Source organism: Festucalex cinctus, chromosome 10 (genome assembly GCF_051991245.1).
Source record: "Festucalex cinctus isolate MCC-2025b chromosome 10, RoL_Fcin_1.0, whole genome shotgun sequence".
Taxonomy (NCBI): domain Eukaryota; kingdom Metazoa; phylum Chordata; class Actinopteri; order Syngnathiformes; family Syngnathidae; genus Festucalex; species Festucalex cinctus.
In genome coordinates this window covers 11140499-11154353 of record NC_135420.1, presented here as the reverse complement: position 1 = coordinate 11154353, position 13855 = coordinate 11140499, and the positions used below count along the sequence as shown (strand labels likewise).

At 43.4% G+C, this 13855-nt stretch overlaps 2 protein-coding genes across 2 annotated transcripts in view; one reads left to right on the top strand and one right to left on the bottom strand.

Moving 5' to 3' along the window:
* Window positions 1-13855, top strand: part of nek7 (NIMA-related kinase 7) — an 80989-nt gene that overhangs the window by 49175 nt on the left and 17959 nt on the right. Inside the window, exons 6-7 of the mRNA XM_077534063.1 lie at window positions 11217-11325; window positions 12432-12539. Of these exons, the coding sequence (XP_077390189.1) occupies window positions 11217-11325; window positions 12432-12539 (217 nt within the window). The remainder of the gene's footprint in view (window positions 1-11216; window positions 11326-12431; window positions 12540-13855) is intronic.
* Window positions 876-12443, bottom strand: LOC144027107 (uncharacterized). The gene is made up of 4 exons (XM_077534405.1): window positions 12412-12443; window positions 4289-4332; window positions 2582-4117; window positions 876-896 (listed from the first exon to the last, which is right to left on the bottom strand). Exons 3-4 carry the CDS (start codon window positions 3983-3985, stop codon window positions 876-878), a joined length of 1425 nt encoding a protein of 474 aa, XP_077390531.1. The 5' UTR covers window positions 3986-4117; window positions 4289-4332; window positions 12412-12443.

The following is a 13855-nucleotide window of genomic DNA, read 5'->3' as shown; positions in this document are numbered from 1 at the left end:
AAGGTGGATCGTATCCGTGAACACATTTGAATGGCGTGATTCCTGTGGCAGAGGTGGGTAAGGAGTTATGTGCAAGTTCGACCCATACCAAGTTTTTGCTCCAAGTGGATGGGTTTTGGGAGACCAAGCATCGAAGTCCGGTCTCCAGCTGCTGGTTGAGCCTCTCAGCTTGTCCATTGGCCTCTGGGTGATAGCCTGAGGTTAGGTTCGCCTTGGCTCCTATGGCTCTGCAAAACTCCTTCCAAAAACGAGAAACAAACTGGGGCCCGCGGTCCGACACAATGTGTCGCGGGAATCCATGGATCCTGAATACCTGGTCGATCATGATTTCGGCTGTTCTCTTGGCGGAGGGTAGCTTGGGTAAGGGAATAAAGCGGACCATTTTTGAAAAGCGATCGACTACTGTAAGTATCGTGGTTTTACCCTGTGAGGTGGGAAGTCCAGTCACAAAGTCCATAGAAATCTCCGCCCAGGGTCTTGAGGGGATCGGCAGTGGTTGGAGGAGACCCATCCGGGGTTGATTTGATGATTTATTTCGGGCACAGACTGGGCAGGCCTTGACATATTCCTGCACCGATGTCTCCATAGAAGGCCACCAGAATCTCCGGGCGACGGCGAACAGGGTCCTGCGAGTGCCTGGGTGGCAAGACAGACGAGAGGTGTGTGCCCAATTGATCACCTGTGCTCGTAGACCCTCCGGGACGTAGAGCCGTCGTGGTGGACACTCCTTTGGAACGATCGTGTCTTGGAGGGCCTCCTTGACATCCTCTTCAACCTGCCAGGACATGGCTCCGACAATGCAGTCTCTAGGCAGGATGGGTTCAGGTTCGGTTGCTGTGGTTTCCGGGTCATGAATACGCGAAAGAGCGTCTGCTTTAACATTCTTGCTTCCGGGTCTGTAGGTCAGAGAAAACGAGAATCTGTTAAAGAATAATGACCACCTGGCCTGTCGTGGGTTCAGTCTTTTGGCTTGACGTAGGTATTCCAGGTTGCGGTGGTCTGTCCAGATGATGAAGGGGTGTTCCGCGCCCTCCAGCCAGTGCCTCCACTCTTCCAAAGCGACCTTGACAGCCAGCAATTCTCGGTCTCCTACGCTGTAGTTGCGCTCGGCCTTTGAGAGTTTCCGGGACAAGAAGGCGCAGGGATGCACTTTTCCATCCTCCTGGCTCCTTTGGGAAAGCACGGCTCCGACGCCCAGATTGGAGGCATCTACCTCAACCACGAACTGGCGGGTAGGGTCGGGAACTCTGAGTATCGGAGCCTCTGTGAAACGTTTCTTAAGTGTGTTGAATGCGGCGTTGGCTTCCGGGGTCCAGACGAAGCGTTGCTGTGGCGAGGTCAAGGCATGGAGTGGAGCAGCGATGGAGCTGAAGTTGCGGATGAAGCGTCGGTAGAAGTTGGCGAAGCCCAGGAACTGTTGCACCTTTTTTCTGGATTCCGGTGTGGGCCAGTCCCTGACCGCGCTGACCTTCTCCAGCTCCATCTCGACTTTGCCAGGAGATACGATGAATCCCAGAAATGAGACGGTATCCGCATGAAAAAGGCTCTTTTCAGCCTTTACATAGAGCTTGTGTTCTAGCAAGCGTTTCAGGACCTGGGTGACATGGTTCTGGTGGGTTTTCAAATCCGGTGAGTAGATCAATATGTCGTCAAGATACACATACACGAACTGGTCGAGGAAGTCCTTGAGCACATCATTAATCATGGCCTGGAAAACCGCTGGCGCATTAGTGAGTCCAAAGGGCATGACCAAATATTCGTAGTGGCCTCGTGGAGTATTGAAGCCAGTTTTCCACTCATCTCCTGCACGAATACGGACGAGATGATAGGCGTTGCGGAGATCCAGTTTGGTGAATATCTTGGCTTGCTGGAGCTGGTCGAATACTGAAGACATCAAGGGCAAAGGATAACGATTCTTGACTGTGATTTCATTCAGGGGACTGTAGTCAATGCAAGGGCGTAATGAGCCATCCTTCTTGCCCACAAAGAAAAAACCGGCTCCAGCTGGCGATGACGAGGGCCGAATAAGTCCGGCTTTCAATGAAGTGTCTATGTACTCGTTTAGGGCCTTGCGTTCGGGACCCGAAACCGAGTACAATCTCCCCTTGGGGATGGTAGATCCAGGAATCAACTCGATCGCACAGTCATAGGATCGATGTGGGGGAAGTGACATGGCCTTGGTCTTGCTGAACACCTCCCTGAGAGGATGATAGCAGGTGGGAACGGTGTTCAAGTCCGGGTAATCCTGGTCATTCACGAGAGACACCTGTCGGATGGCAGCGGGAGGTGCCTCTGCCGCTGGCCGCTCCACCCCATGGTGTTCACAATCATCTCCCCAGTCCAGGACTCGCCCCGATCGCCAGTCGATGCGGGGGTTGTGCAACTGCAACCAGGGATGACCCAGGACCAGTGTGTGTGATGGGGAACGGAAGACATGGAAGCGAAGAAGTTCTCTGTGCTGTCCAATGTGGATCTCGAGTGGCTCTGTGACGTGCGTGATGAGGAATAGGTCTTTGCCATTGAGCGCCCTGGCCCTCATATGGGTCGAAAGTGGCTCCGTGCCGGCCTGCAATTTCTTTACCAGACCCCAATCCATGAGGCTCTCGTCCGCTCCGGAGTCAATGAGAGCTAGTAGGTCTGTGGAAGTGGCATTGCAGGAAATCGTGACTTGCGTGAGTTTTCGGTTCTTGACCAGTTTGGGAGTCTCGGAAGTCACCGGAGGGCCTCGCTTGGTGGGACAAGCGACCACCAAATGTCCTCTTTCTCCACAATAGTAGCACCGCCCCTCTTGACGACGTCGCTGGCGTTCGTGGTGAGACAATCGGGCGCGGTCCAGCTGCATCGGCTCCTCGTCACTCTCGCTGGGCCTTCCCGCGGTGGGCGACTGGGGAAGTGCACCTTGCGGAGGGCCTCTTGCTTCTGGATGCCAGAAGAATCCGGAGCCGTGTCCCCGTTGATGTCCGCTGGTCTGCAAAAGATCTCGCCTTCGATGACCTGTGCGGATGGCCAACGAGATCAATGAGTCCAAATCGCCAGGTAAGTCCACGGGCAGTAGGAGTTCTTGCATGGCTGTGGAAAGCCCCTTTAAAAAGTGGTCAAAAAGGGCTGTGTCATTCCAGCCACTCTTGGCCGCTAGAGTTCGGAATCGGATTGCATAATCATTCACCGATTCTCGGCCTTGTCTGAGGTTACTAAGCTCTCGAGTCTTTTCCCGATCCATGTTGGTTGGATCGAACACGAGGCGAAGTGCCCTGCTAAACCCGGCTGCGGTTGAGCAAGTCGGGGAGTGCCGTGCCCATTCCGCGGTGGCCCAGTCTCTGGCTCGTCCAGTCAGGTGGGAAATCATAAAGGCCACGCGGGAACGGTCCGTGGGGAATGCCTGTGGTGAGAGTTCAAAGTGTATGTCGCATTCGGTCAGGAATGCCTGACATTGTCCTTGGTCTCCCGAGTATCGCTCCGGGGAAGCCAATCTCAAACCAGCCCCGGACACGACTGTAGTCGGGATCGGTAGTTCAGCGGTCTCTGGTTTCGTGACGTTCGGCGTGGCGTGTTGCAGGTGGCTCACCAGCTCCTGCACCTGTCCAGCGAGCTCTCCCATCCGGGTGACCATAGCCTGCTGGGCCTCCTCCGTGTGCGACAGGCGGGCAGCCTGTTGCCGAAGTGCAGCCACCAACTTCTCCGCTGGGTCCATGCTGGCCGAAGTGTACTGACACGAAGCGAGGAGGTAGGACTCAGACGCAGAGTGACAGTTGGCCAACAAGGCTGCAGTTTTAATATATCGAAACTCAAAACACCTCTCAAAGAGGGAAAAAAGGCTGAACAAAAAGAGCTCCAAACTGGAGATACAAAAAGGGCACTCAAAAACAGGGACAACTAAAGGCGCTCCACAAGGGAGGAAAACAAGGGGCAAACAAAGGGCGCAAGACAAAGCAAGGCAAGACATCAAACTAGGACTGTGGATCAAGGACTGTGAGGACGCTTCCATGCACTGAGATGTGACACTTCGGCAACGGAGGGGAGAATGCAGGTGGCTTTTATGTCCGGGTTGATTGGGAACAGGTGGTGGTGATCATGGGCGTGGACCGGTAATCAGTGAGCTGCAGGAAGGGTAAGTGACCTGGGGTGAGAGGAGAGTTAATACTTTCAAAATAAAACGGGAACCTGACTGTGAAAACAAAAGCATGAACCGCCACTCTGGTGGCGGCGTGACAATATTTAGTTCGGACACACCTGTCAGTTGCATTTTAACATATTTTAAGTGTATCAGATCCAGCTGTACTGTAAATACCTGGATATCAATGCTGACATCTTGATCTCTTGTCTCATATTCATCTGAAATAGTCCACAGCAAAGATTAAGGAATTGACCTCAATGTTTCAATAATTTTGAAAAGTGAGTGTCTGTACCTGCACGTTATATGGAGCATTTTGATCAACTATTCATACATATCTCTTTGGCAGAATACATTGGAACAAAGTTGCATTTTAGACCACTCCCCGACTTCTATAATGTTAGTGTAACAACATTGTTGCAACTGTGCTAGCATGTAGCTCAGATGTCTGTCAGTTTCTGTACACTGACTTTGGTTGACGATGTGACAAGGAGCCCAGCCAGCTGTCACTTGTGACATGAAATAAAAGTCAGGTTGAGAAGCTGGAGAATAATCACATTGAATTGCCCATTAATGATTACAACAAATAAGATTTTAACTCTGTTTTCACTGAACGGGGCACTGATTTACATGATTAAAAACAAGAGATTCTGAATGACTGCATTGTTAATCTGTATATAGTTTGATACAATATCAGGTATATGATTACTTTTCATGAAATGTGCAACATCATAGAGGATAATGTCTGAAAATAAGTAGCAGTTCTCCTCCATATTGCCTCCCTATTGAGTGGAATGGAATGTTGACTTGGAAACAACATCCCAGACATATGGCCTTGTATAACTGAAGGAATGGAGGCAGGAGGTCTGTGGTTTTTCAAGACTGGAGTTTTGGCTACCTGGACAGTGAATCAAACTGAATCATACATTCCGTAATGTAACCAAAAACCAAATATTATTGGACCCCCTAAAATCTTCTTTAATCTACATTGGCTGTGTAGACATCTGTCTTAAATGGAGAAAGGAAGTTGGGAAGAATAAAACGATGATAATAGGCAATAAAGTTACACATGTTTTTAAATGTGTACAGACCTGGATGTGAACAACTACTGTATGTACACGCATAAGTTATCCTCATTTTGATTTGTATGCAATATTTATTTTGTTAATTTTTATTACATAAATTAGTTTTCACCAATTCATGCCTGCCAAGTCGCGCTCTCTACTTTTAGTGTAGAAATCCTCAATTAAAAGTTCAGAGGTCCTATTTCAAACATTTCTTCAAACCAAATACAGGAACATCATAATGCATCATATGCATGCATCATATATTCAGATAATTCGTTCAAACATAACTGTTAAATAAAAATGTATTTAAAATTGTGTAGTATCCCGGGCAGCAGTAAAGTACAGCAATTTAGTATAATCAAAAACAAATGTCTGAGTGTGAGGTTTTTGACTAGTTGTGAGCAATGCGAACCGGGTATAAAGAAAGCTAGGTAAGCCTCTGTAGCATTCCTAAAATGACGATCAAAACTCTTGAATGATGATAGCACAATGTGGCGGAGGGTGACTCTCCCAATCTCATGTTGTTTCTTTAGGAATGCTACGAGGCTTACCTCACTTTCTTTGTATCTGATTTGCATTGCTCGGCAGAGAACCAGCCGCCATTCTACGTCACTATGCGCTGAATGCGTTGGGACGTGAATAACAACGGTGGCGTGCGTACAAATAACGTTTCTACAAAATGTATTAAACTGGAAATGAGTTTGAAAAATGAATCCCATAGTTATATTAGTAACAACCAAAATAAATCATGTACAGCAAACTTGTCATTACAGTCAGGATTTCTTTTAATACAGATTAAGGTAAAAACATTGAATTGTTTAACACTAATACTAAAGTGTTGTGTACTAAAGAAAGCTCTAATCTCACTTGTCCCCAAACCACCAACTTTCTCTTGTGTAATAGCCAAATCCACATCTGATACATTTCTGTCATTTTGTAAATTATAGCCAGTGAGCACAAGGGTAGTAATACCTACTTGAATACTGTCTCTCTATGAGGTGTGTCAAAAAAGTCCCTGGACTTACACATGAATGAACTTTTGTGACAAGTCACAAAAGTTCATTCACAAACTATAAACTACAAGATTTCCCCTTCGATGTGGCCAGACAATCAACCAGCATGTCTGCAAAGATATCCTGCGATGTTTGCTTCCTCCTGTGCGTGAGAAGAGGCAAAAGTTGTGGTCGGACAACAACTTTCACCTTGATGTATCTGCTCACAATGCCTTGAGCATCTGAGCGGAACCACTGCTGGGCTGGAGCAACCTCCCTCCTCACATATCCCAAGCTGAAGAAGGCCATCAAAGCACGTGGATGACATCATCAAAATTACTATGACAATGGAGCTTCATAGGATCCCGGAAGAATCCTTCCAAGAATGCATGAAGGTGTAGCAAAAAGTGTCACTCAAATGGGATTCCTTTGAGGAAGAAAACTTGTAGTTTGGTTTGAAAATATCTTTTGTGATATCAGTCATGTCTCTTTTCTGACACACCTTGTGGGTGACCACATACTGTTTGTTATACACATTTTGTTAACTAGCTGTTTGTGTTTTGAGATGAAGTTGTACAGAAAAAAATATGCTAGCTCAAAAGTAGTACCAATTGATCCTGGAGTTCCCCTTGTTTTAGACGAAAGTCTTTATTTTTATGATGTCTGCCAGTGGGGCAAATTGGTGGTTTGCATGTATAAAGTCTGGTTTTCTCTAATGCATAAATGATGCTACAGTATCAGCACAGCTAGACAAGCTGTTTGCAGTCACTCGGCAGCTTCACGTCCATACAGTTCAACAGAGCAAATTAGGAGAGGCGAGGATTAGCTGTACAAGAGAGTGAACACGGAGGGCTGAATGATCTCACACACACGCACACACTGAACAATCATGAGAACGTAAAATTGTTTAGAGAGACAGGATACTAATAGACACCAAGGTGTCTTGAGGAAATAATATAAAGGGCATTTGCACTGTGCTATCCCTATACAGTAGCTCCTGACAGAAAGTAGTTTGCTTTTTGTCCTTTGGTACCATTAACTAAAACTTGTCCACGAAAATAATTTGTTTTTAGGTAACATTGGCATAGCTATTTTAAATGCAAAGGCATACATTAGTGATAAGTGCTATATGCATTCTGAAACAGAATGACACCAAATGTATGCATTTAACATTTGGTTCATTCATAAATTATTCCTTTCAATTTCTGTCATTCCTTCTCTGATTTTGTATTTTTATCAATCTGGTCATCTAAGAATTCAAATGAAATCAAGTGTCTACATTTGCATGCACTTACAGAATATTGCACATAATGTGCAGTGTTTGCAGTTAAAGGGGTAACGGATAGGGTGGTGGTGGGCATTTATGTGCTCCCCCATTGACATCAAACAGTCCTCTGATATGGAAATGGGAGGGCAAGGGAAGAATGGCTTCTTAGTGGGGCTTTGTTAGGATATAGGCCAAGGTCTATCTATCCTTTCCTCTTTCCATCTCGCGTTATCATGATCCTTCTTTCTTTCATTGTTCAGTCAGGCTGTTCACCCGTAGAATTAACCAAAATGTCTTTCTTTGTGGTTATCTATTGTGTTGCTTGTACTGTAAGAGGCTATGCAAAGTACCATAATAGCATTTTAATTGTGCTGCGCTGTGACTACAACGCAACAAACGACAAATACTGTACCAAGTTTAACCGGCAAGCCCTCGTTTGAGCTTTTACCTGGTGTTAGGTTGTGTAGATTGTAGGTAGGTTTTACGAATACGTAGTTTGTTGTGCATTAAATATTACTTTTTACATTTATGCTGCTTAACAATTTTTTTATGGTTCAGCAGCAATCAGTGAAATCATAATCTCTTGTTATGACTGAGTTGAGGACATTGGGTGAAGCTGCTCAGTCGAGCCCCCTGACAAACTCATTGTATGAGTGATTTCATGGGTTAGTTTCAAAATGCATTAAATATGTTGGAAGGTAAGCAGTCAAAAGATGTGCAAAGACTGAGAACAATTTACTCGTGAATTGTTGAGCTATAAAGAAACTCTGTGGTCAAGATAGTCTGTGAAAAATTGACCATTTCTATCTCTTTTGTTCAGGGAACTAATTGGCATTCTTTTTTTTAATATTTTCATTCATTTTTTTTTTTTTTTTTTTTTGTATGTTTGTGTGCGTTTGCGTGTGTGCGTTTGCGTGCGTGTGCGTGCAAATACGTATAAATTTATACTCATTAATTCACCTAAAACCTTATAAATATCCCATTACCCTTCGCCTTAACCAGGTACTTCAGAATCTTGCCAGAGTCGTGAGGTTCAAATGGTCAGGAGACCAGAGAAAAGGTCAGAAAAAATAAAGAGAAAAGAAAGATAAATCAAAGTGAAATCCAGCACCGACCAAACACTTCCTGCCTTCCCCATGGTTACAAAATCAAAGTCTTACGCCAACCCCGGAAGCCTCTAAATTCCAGCAAATTAGCGAGATCTCAAGAGACCAGAGGAAAAACTAAAGAGAGGAAGGAGGGAAGGATCGATGAGGCAGAGTGAGATCCATAGAAGCCAGTACATCCAATCCATCAAAGTGAAATCCAGCACCAACCAAACCCCTCCTGCGTGGTTACAAAACCAGAGTCTTATGCCAACCCCAGAAACCTCAAACTTCCAATAAATTGAGATCTCAAGTGACCAGAGGAAAAACTAAAGAGAGGACGGGGGGGGGGGGGGGGGGGGGGGGAGGGGAGAGGGAACCACGGGGCACACCAGAGGCCCACCCGCCCCGAACCGCGCCGCCGGGCACGGAGCAGCGGACCGCGCCGGGACTGCACCGCCCCGGGCACCAGGGAAAGCACCCCAACACCGCACCCCACAGGGGGCCCAGGGAGCGGCCAAGACGCAACCGCTACCGAGCAGACAACGGGGGGGAGGTCGGGCAGAGCCACCCCCGCCCGACCACGGGGGACGGCGTCGAGAAAATTGACTAATTAGCATGCAGTAACACCAAGTGTTGATGCTTAGTGCCCACTAGAAATAAATCTTAAGGAGTTAGTGAGTATAGTGTCGTATAGTGTGGTATGCTCGAGCCCACTAGCAGCAACTAGGTTCCTGACTATATAAAAATAAAAACAATCAGATACAAAATACCAAATAATATTTTCATTCCATTTTTGAGCAATCTATAAATAATTGCACCTAGTTTGCCCCTTTTTCATCATTGGAAAAATCAATCACCCCAGTTGAGAAAAAAATGGGGGGACATTTAAAAATGCTCATCTCTGTGGTGTGTCAAATTTAGAAAAAAAAATTATTTTGCCTTGACTGGACTTTTGACAGTCGCCAGCTACCTAAAACCCACAGTACAATTGTTGAAGACCAGAAATTGCCATGTAATTCAATTGTTGTAACTAGGGGTGTTAAAAAAAATCGATTCGGCGATATATCGCGATACTACATCGCGCGATTCTCGAATCGATTCAATAATCAGCAGAATCGATTTTTTTTTTTTTTTTTTTTTTTTTTTTTTTTTTTTTTTAAGGATTCACACCTTGAGCATGGAAGAATGTTATATGAACGGCACATTAAGCCTTAATATTTTTATTTTAATGCTGTTCAAATGTGAAACAGATTGCAAACTGTTTGTGTACAGTGGCTCACGGTTATAAGCCTCAAGTTTTAGATAAATATATTCATACAAATCTTACAGTGTACATGTACAAATTTACTGATAGTATTTTCTAAATTTGAATGGAAAAAAATCGCAACAATCGACTTATAAATTCGTATCGGGATTAATCGGTATCGAATCGTGACCATTCGTATCGGGATTAATCGGTATCGAATCGAATCGTGACCTGTGAATCGTGATACGAATCGAATCGTCAGGTACTAGGCAATTCACACCCCTAGTTGTAACCATAATTCATAGTAGCAAATTAACAAGAGTGCCATAGGGGTACAAATAAATAAACTTGTCATTTTCGTAGTAAAGATTTCAGGAAGCCATTTTCACTGAATGCTCCGGTTTATGGTTTCCAACAGTGAACTTGATCTAGTTGTTATTTCCACTTTTGTGTTTTGTGTGTAGACAAGATGGTGACTGCTGCACAAGTTGCTTTTTTTTTTTTTTTTATCCAACTGGCATGACAAATGCCTCACAAATAAATTCAACAAGAAGCAGACAGCCATCTACTGTACATGTGGCAGAAGGATGTTAGATAGAGTATAACAGAGGAAGACATTTTTGCAGAAAATTAGATTTTTTTTTCGCGGAGTGGGGGGGTGGGGGGGGTTGTTTCAGTCCATTTATATTGTCGCACCGAAACGATACGTCTGTAAAGCAGTGCCACCCTATAGGTATTTTATGATTGCAGTTGATATATTATAGGCAGTGTGCCAAAAAGGGAAACACTGTTATGTTACTGGTAACCTTCGCAAATTTTGACTAAAGTAAAAAAAAATACAAAGAAAATATGCATACAATATGGTAACTCAAAAAATAAAGGAAAAGAAACCCTGAATGAGCTGGACTATTTGTTTACTCACTGCTCTTTGAGCAGGACTTCAGCTGGTGGATAATGTTGTTAATTAAAGCTTTGTCTCATTTTAATAAGGGACCACATGCTGGATGAGTCCGATCAGTTCCACCCTCCAAAATAAACTAAAAGAAAAAAAAAAAAACAACTGTTACAGTGTACCACAGAAAGCCATACTTAACAAAAAAAACTATATGCCAGATGGGGGAGTTTTGGAAGGTACCGCACATTTCCTCGCTTTGTTGCTGAGGGTGCATGTGCTTTCTATTGAAGGCCATAGAGAAAATGAGAAGAGACTCAGTTAGGAATGGGACTGAATGAGAGGAAATCTATCTGGCTCCCATTAAACATGGAGCCACAGAGTGTGGGACTGAAAATAGGAATGGATCCCGGATAGGCATATTCAGTACGGAACAATACTTTGCAACAATACTTTTACTGTATTGCAAGACACAAACTTTTCTGTTGTATTGAACATTCTTGTAAAGTAAAAATAATGATTTTCTTTGTGTGTATGTTAATATCTCTTGCAGCACTTTAAGAAGCAGAGGAGACTTATTCCTGAAAGAACTGTGTGGAAGTACTTCGTCCAACTTTGCAGCGCACTTGAGCACATGCACTCCCGGAGAGTCATGCACAGAGGTAGACTTGATGAAAAACACTCCACATATAATGCTCAACAAATTTATTAGACATTCACCTAATATAAAGTTTATACACAGTTAAGAGTGGTGGTCATGACCAAAATAAACATTTATTTATTTTATTTTATTTTATTTATTTAATATTTCCATTATGGTTAATACACAAGTACATAAATAAGGCTCCTTAATGTCACTTTTTCAATTTTCAAATGTCATGTATTTTATCTATCTATCTATCTATCTATCTATCTATCTTATTATTATTATTATTATTATTATTATTATTATTATTATTATTATTATTATTATTATTATTATTATTATTTTATATATATATTTTTTTCTTTAGTCATTTTAAAAAGGTTCTAGTGGTTGAATTTGAATACATTTTGAACTACTTAGAGAACTGTAAACTTACAGAATAACTGATTTTCTTAGAAACATGGATTTTGACAAAAAAAAACATTTAAGAATGTCAGTTGTAGAAAAGACTCATTCAATTAATTGTACTATATTATTTCATTCAGAAATTTTAACCTAAATCACCCTAAACGGTGTATTTTCATACATAGCCTTTTTTTGTACAAGTGGTTTCAGAATTGTTAATGTTCAACCAACCATAGGCCAGAGAACAAAGTGTTAATGGTGCCGCGTGTGTTCAATAGCGCTCCTTCAAAGTAAGTCCCTAGAAGCACACAAACGCACACGCACATACCTACAGGTGTGATATACTTCCGTTAGACTGTGTTTGATTAGAGTGGAGGGACACTAATGAATCTGGAGCTCGGAGCTTTAACGGCCATTTTACAGGGAAGGCCTGTTGAAAAGCCGCTGATACTGTACGGAGGGAGTACATTTCAAAGGCTGATGTGGCGGTTTACATTGATATATTACTCTGAAAGCGAATAGATGGTTTGTCTGGCAAACGCTAACGCAGAATTATACTACCACGGTATACAGACATTTTCTCAAACTGAACAGGCTGGCGTCATTTAATTATAGAACTTCACATTGACAGCTGACGAATGAGTTTGATACCAACAAACTGACCAGAACTTCCTTCAGCATCAATTATCTACCTTACCCAACTCCTTTCTTCTTCAGATATCAAGCCAGCCAATGTATTCATCACAGCGACAGGAGTAGTGAAGCTAGGAGATCTGGGACTGGGACGGTTCTTCAGCTCCAAAACCACGGCTGCTCACTCTCTCGGTGATTCGCGACAGTTTATAAGTTCTTGGAAATGAAAGACATACACTTCATTTTTGTGCACCTAAATGCAGACACACACGCTTGCACAAGGATGTGTTTCATTAGCTATGGTGAGAGCAGAGCCATGTGTCATTTAGCCATGCTGCCTCAGACTTGTGCCCAACTGCTTCATAGGCCGCTTAATTACTTCCTGTTGCATTGCCCTTTAACCCCTGTACAGATGGATGCAGAGCACAGGCATTTGACACACAGCTCAGATGGGAACTGTGTGCCGTAAAACAAGATGGCCAATTTTACAATCAGAGTTACATTTAGCGTTAAGTATGTGACTGTTTGCCATAGGAAATAAAATCTGATAACACCATATTTTTCTTTGAAGATATGAGAAGCTATAGTAATTAGGATGTTGGCCTTGTTTAAGATTGAACACAAAAAAGGGGCACTAAACTGGAGACAAATTGACAGGATGGAACCACATGCTCAATTATATTCTTCTATAATGAGTTGGATGTTGGATTTACTATGAGCCATGTAGCGTGAATCGTTTGGAGTGAAGCCAGTATCAGATTGAGACGTTTGAGTGATCATTAAAATTTCTGAAGAAACAGACCCAGACATTTGCTTCACTTTTAAGACGACATGGGGTCTAAGTTACACAAAAAGACCCACGTTAGCCTCTTCCTCACTTCAAAGGTGTTTAAAACAGTAGTCTCCCACTTAAAAATTTGTAAACGGCCTCCGCTGACTGCCGTTTATCACTATGACCCTAACCCATCACAGTTAATATACACAGGTGCGTGTTAATAGGTTAAAAAAAAAAAAAAAAGACTAACATCTTTGGATGTGTGTGACATATGGACACCTGCGGCATATAGACAAGTGTGGCCTACAAACTAGTTTTCTTTTTAAAATGTATTATGTGCATCTTAGTTTCAGGTACGCTTAATATTCTAGAAATTAGGGTAGCTCAGTTGTGGTTTACGTTCACATTAACTGCAATTAATCAAGCTGTACACATCTTTCTGGCAGTCTCATGGCTGCTTAAATTAAATAGATTGGAATATGTTGAACATATTCCGCTGTCATTCACACTGTCTCACTTTCCGATGTCAAAGTGTTATTATCACACACAGCATGCTATTCCAGGTCCCTGTGCAGCGGCAGCAGCAGCCCAGACTGTGGAAAAAGCGTGACACTCATGATCGCTGTGAAAATGTCTGCAATTGCTCATTAAACGTTAAGTCCACAGCACCCTCTTTAGGCTGACCGGGAACCGGCAACCCCATTCCCAGGGGTCAACATAACTATAATCCTTC

What these genes read in the sequence shown, in the direction of transcription:
- LOC144027107 (XM_077534405.1), bottom strand. Translation starts at nt 3,985, where the DNA reads ATGGAAGCGTCCTCACAGTCCTTGATCCACAGTCCTAGTTTGATGTCT. An exon ending in GCCTCATGGATTGGGGTCTG is followed by an intron (nt 897 to 2,581) that starts GTAAAGAAATTG and finishes TCTGACCTACAG; the next exon opens with ACCCGGAAGCAAGAATGTTA.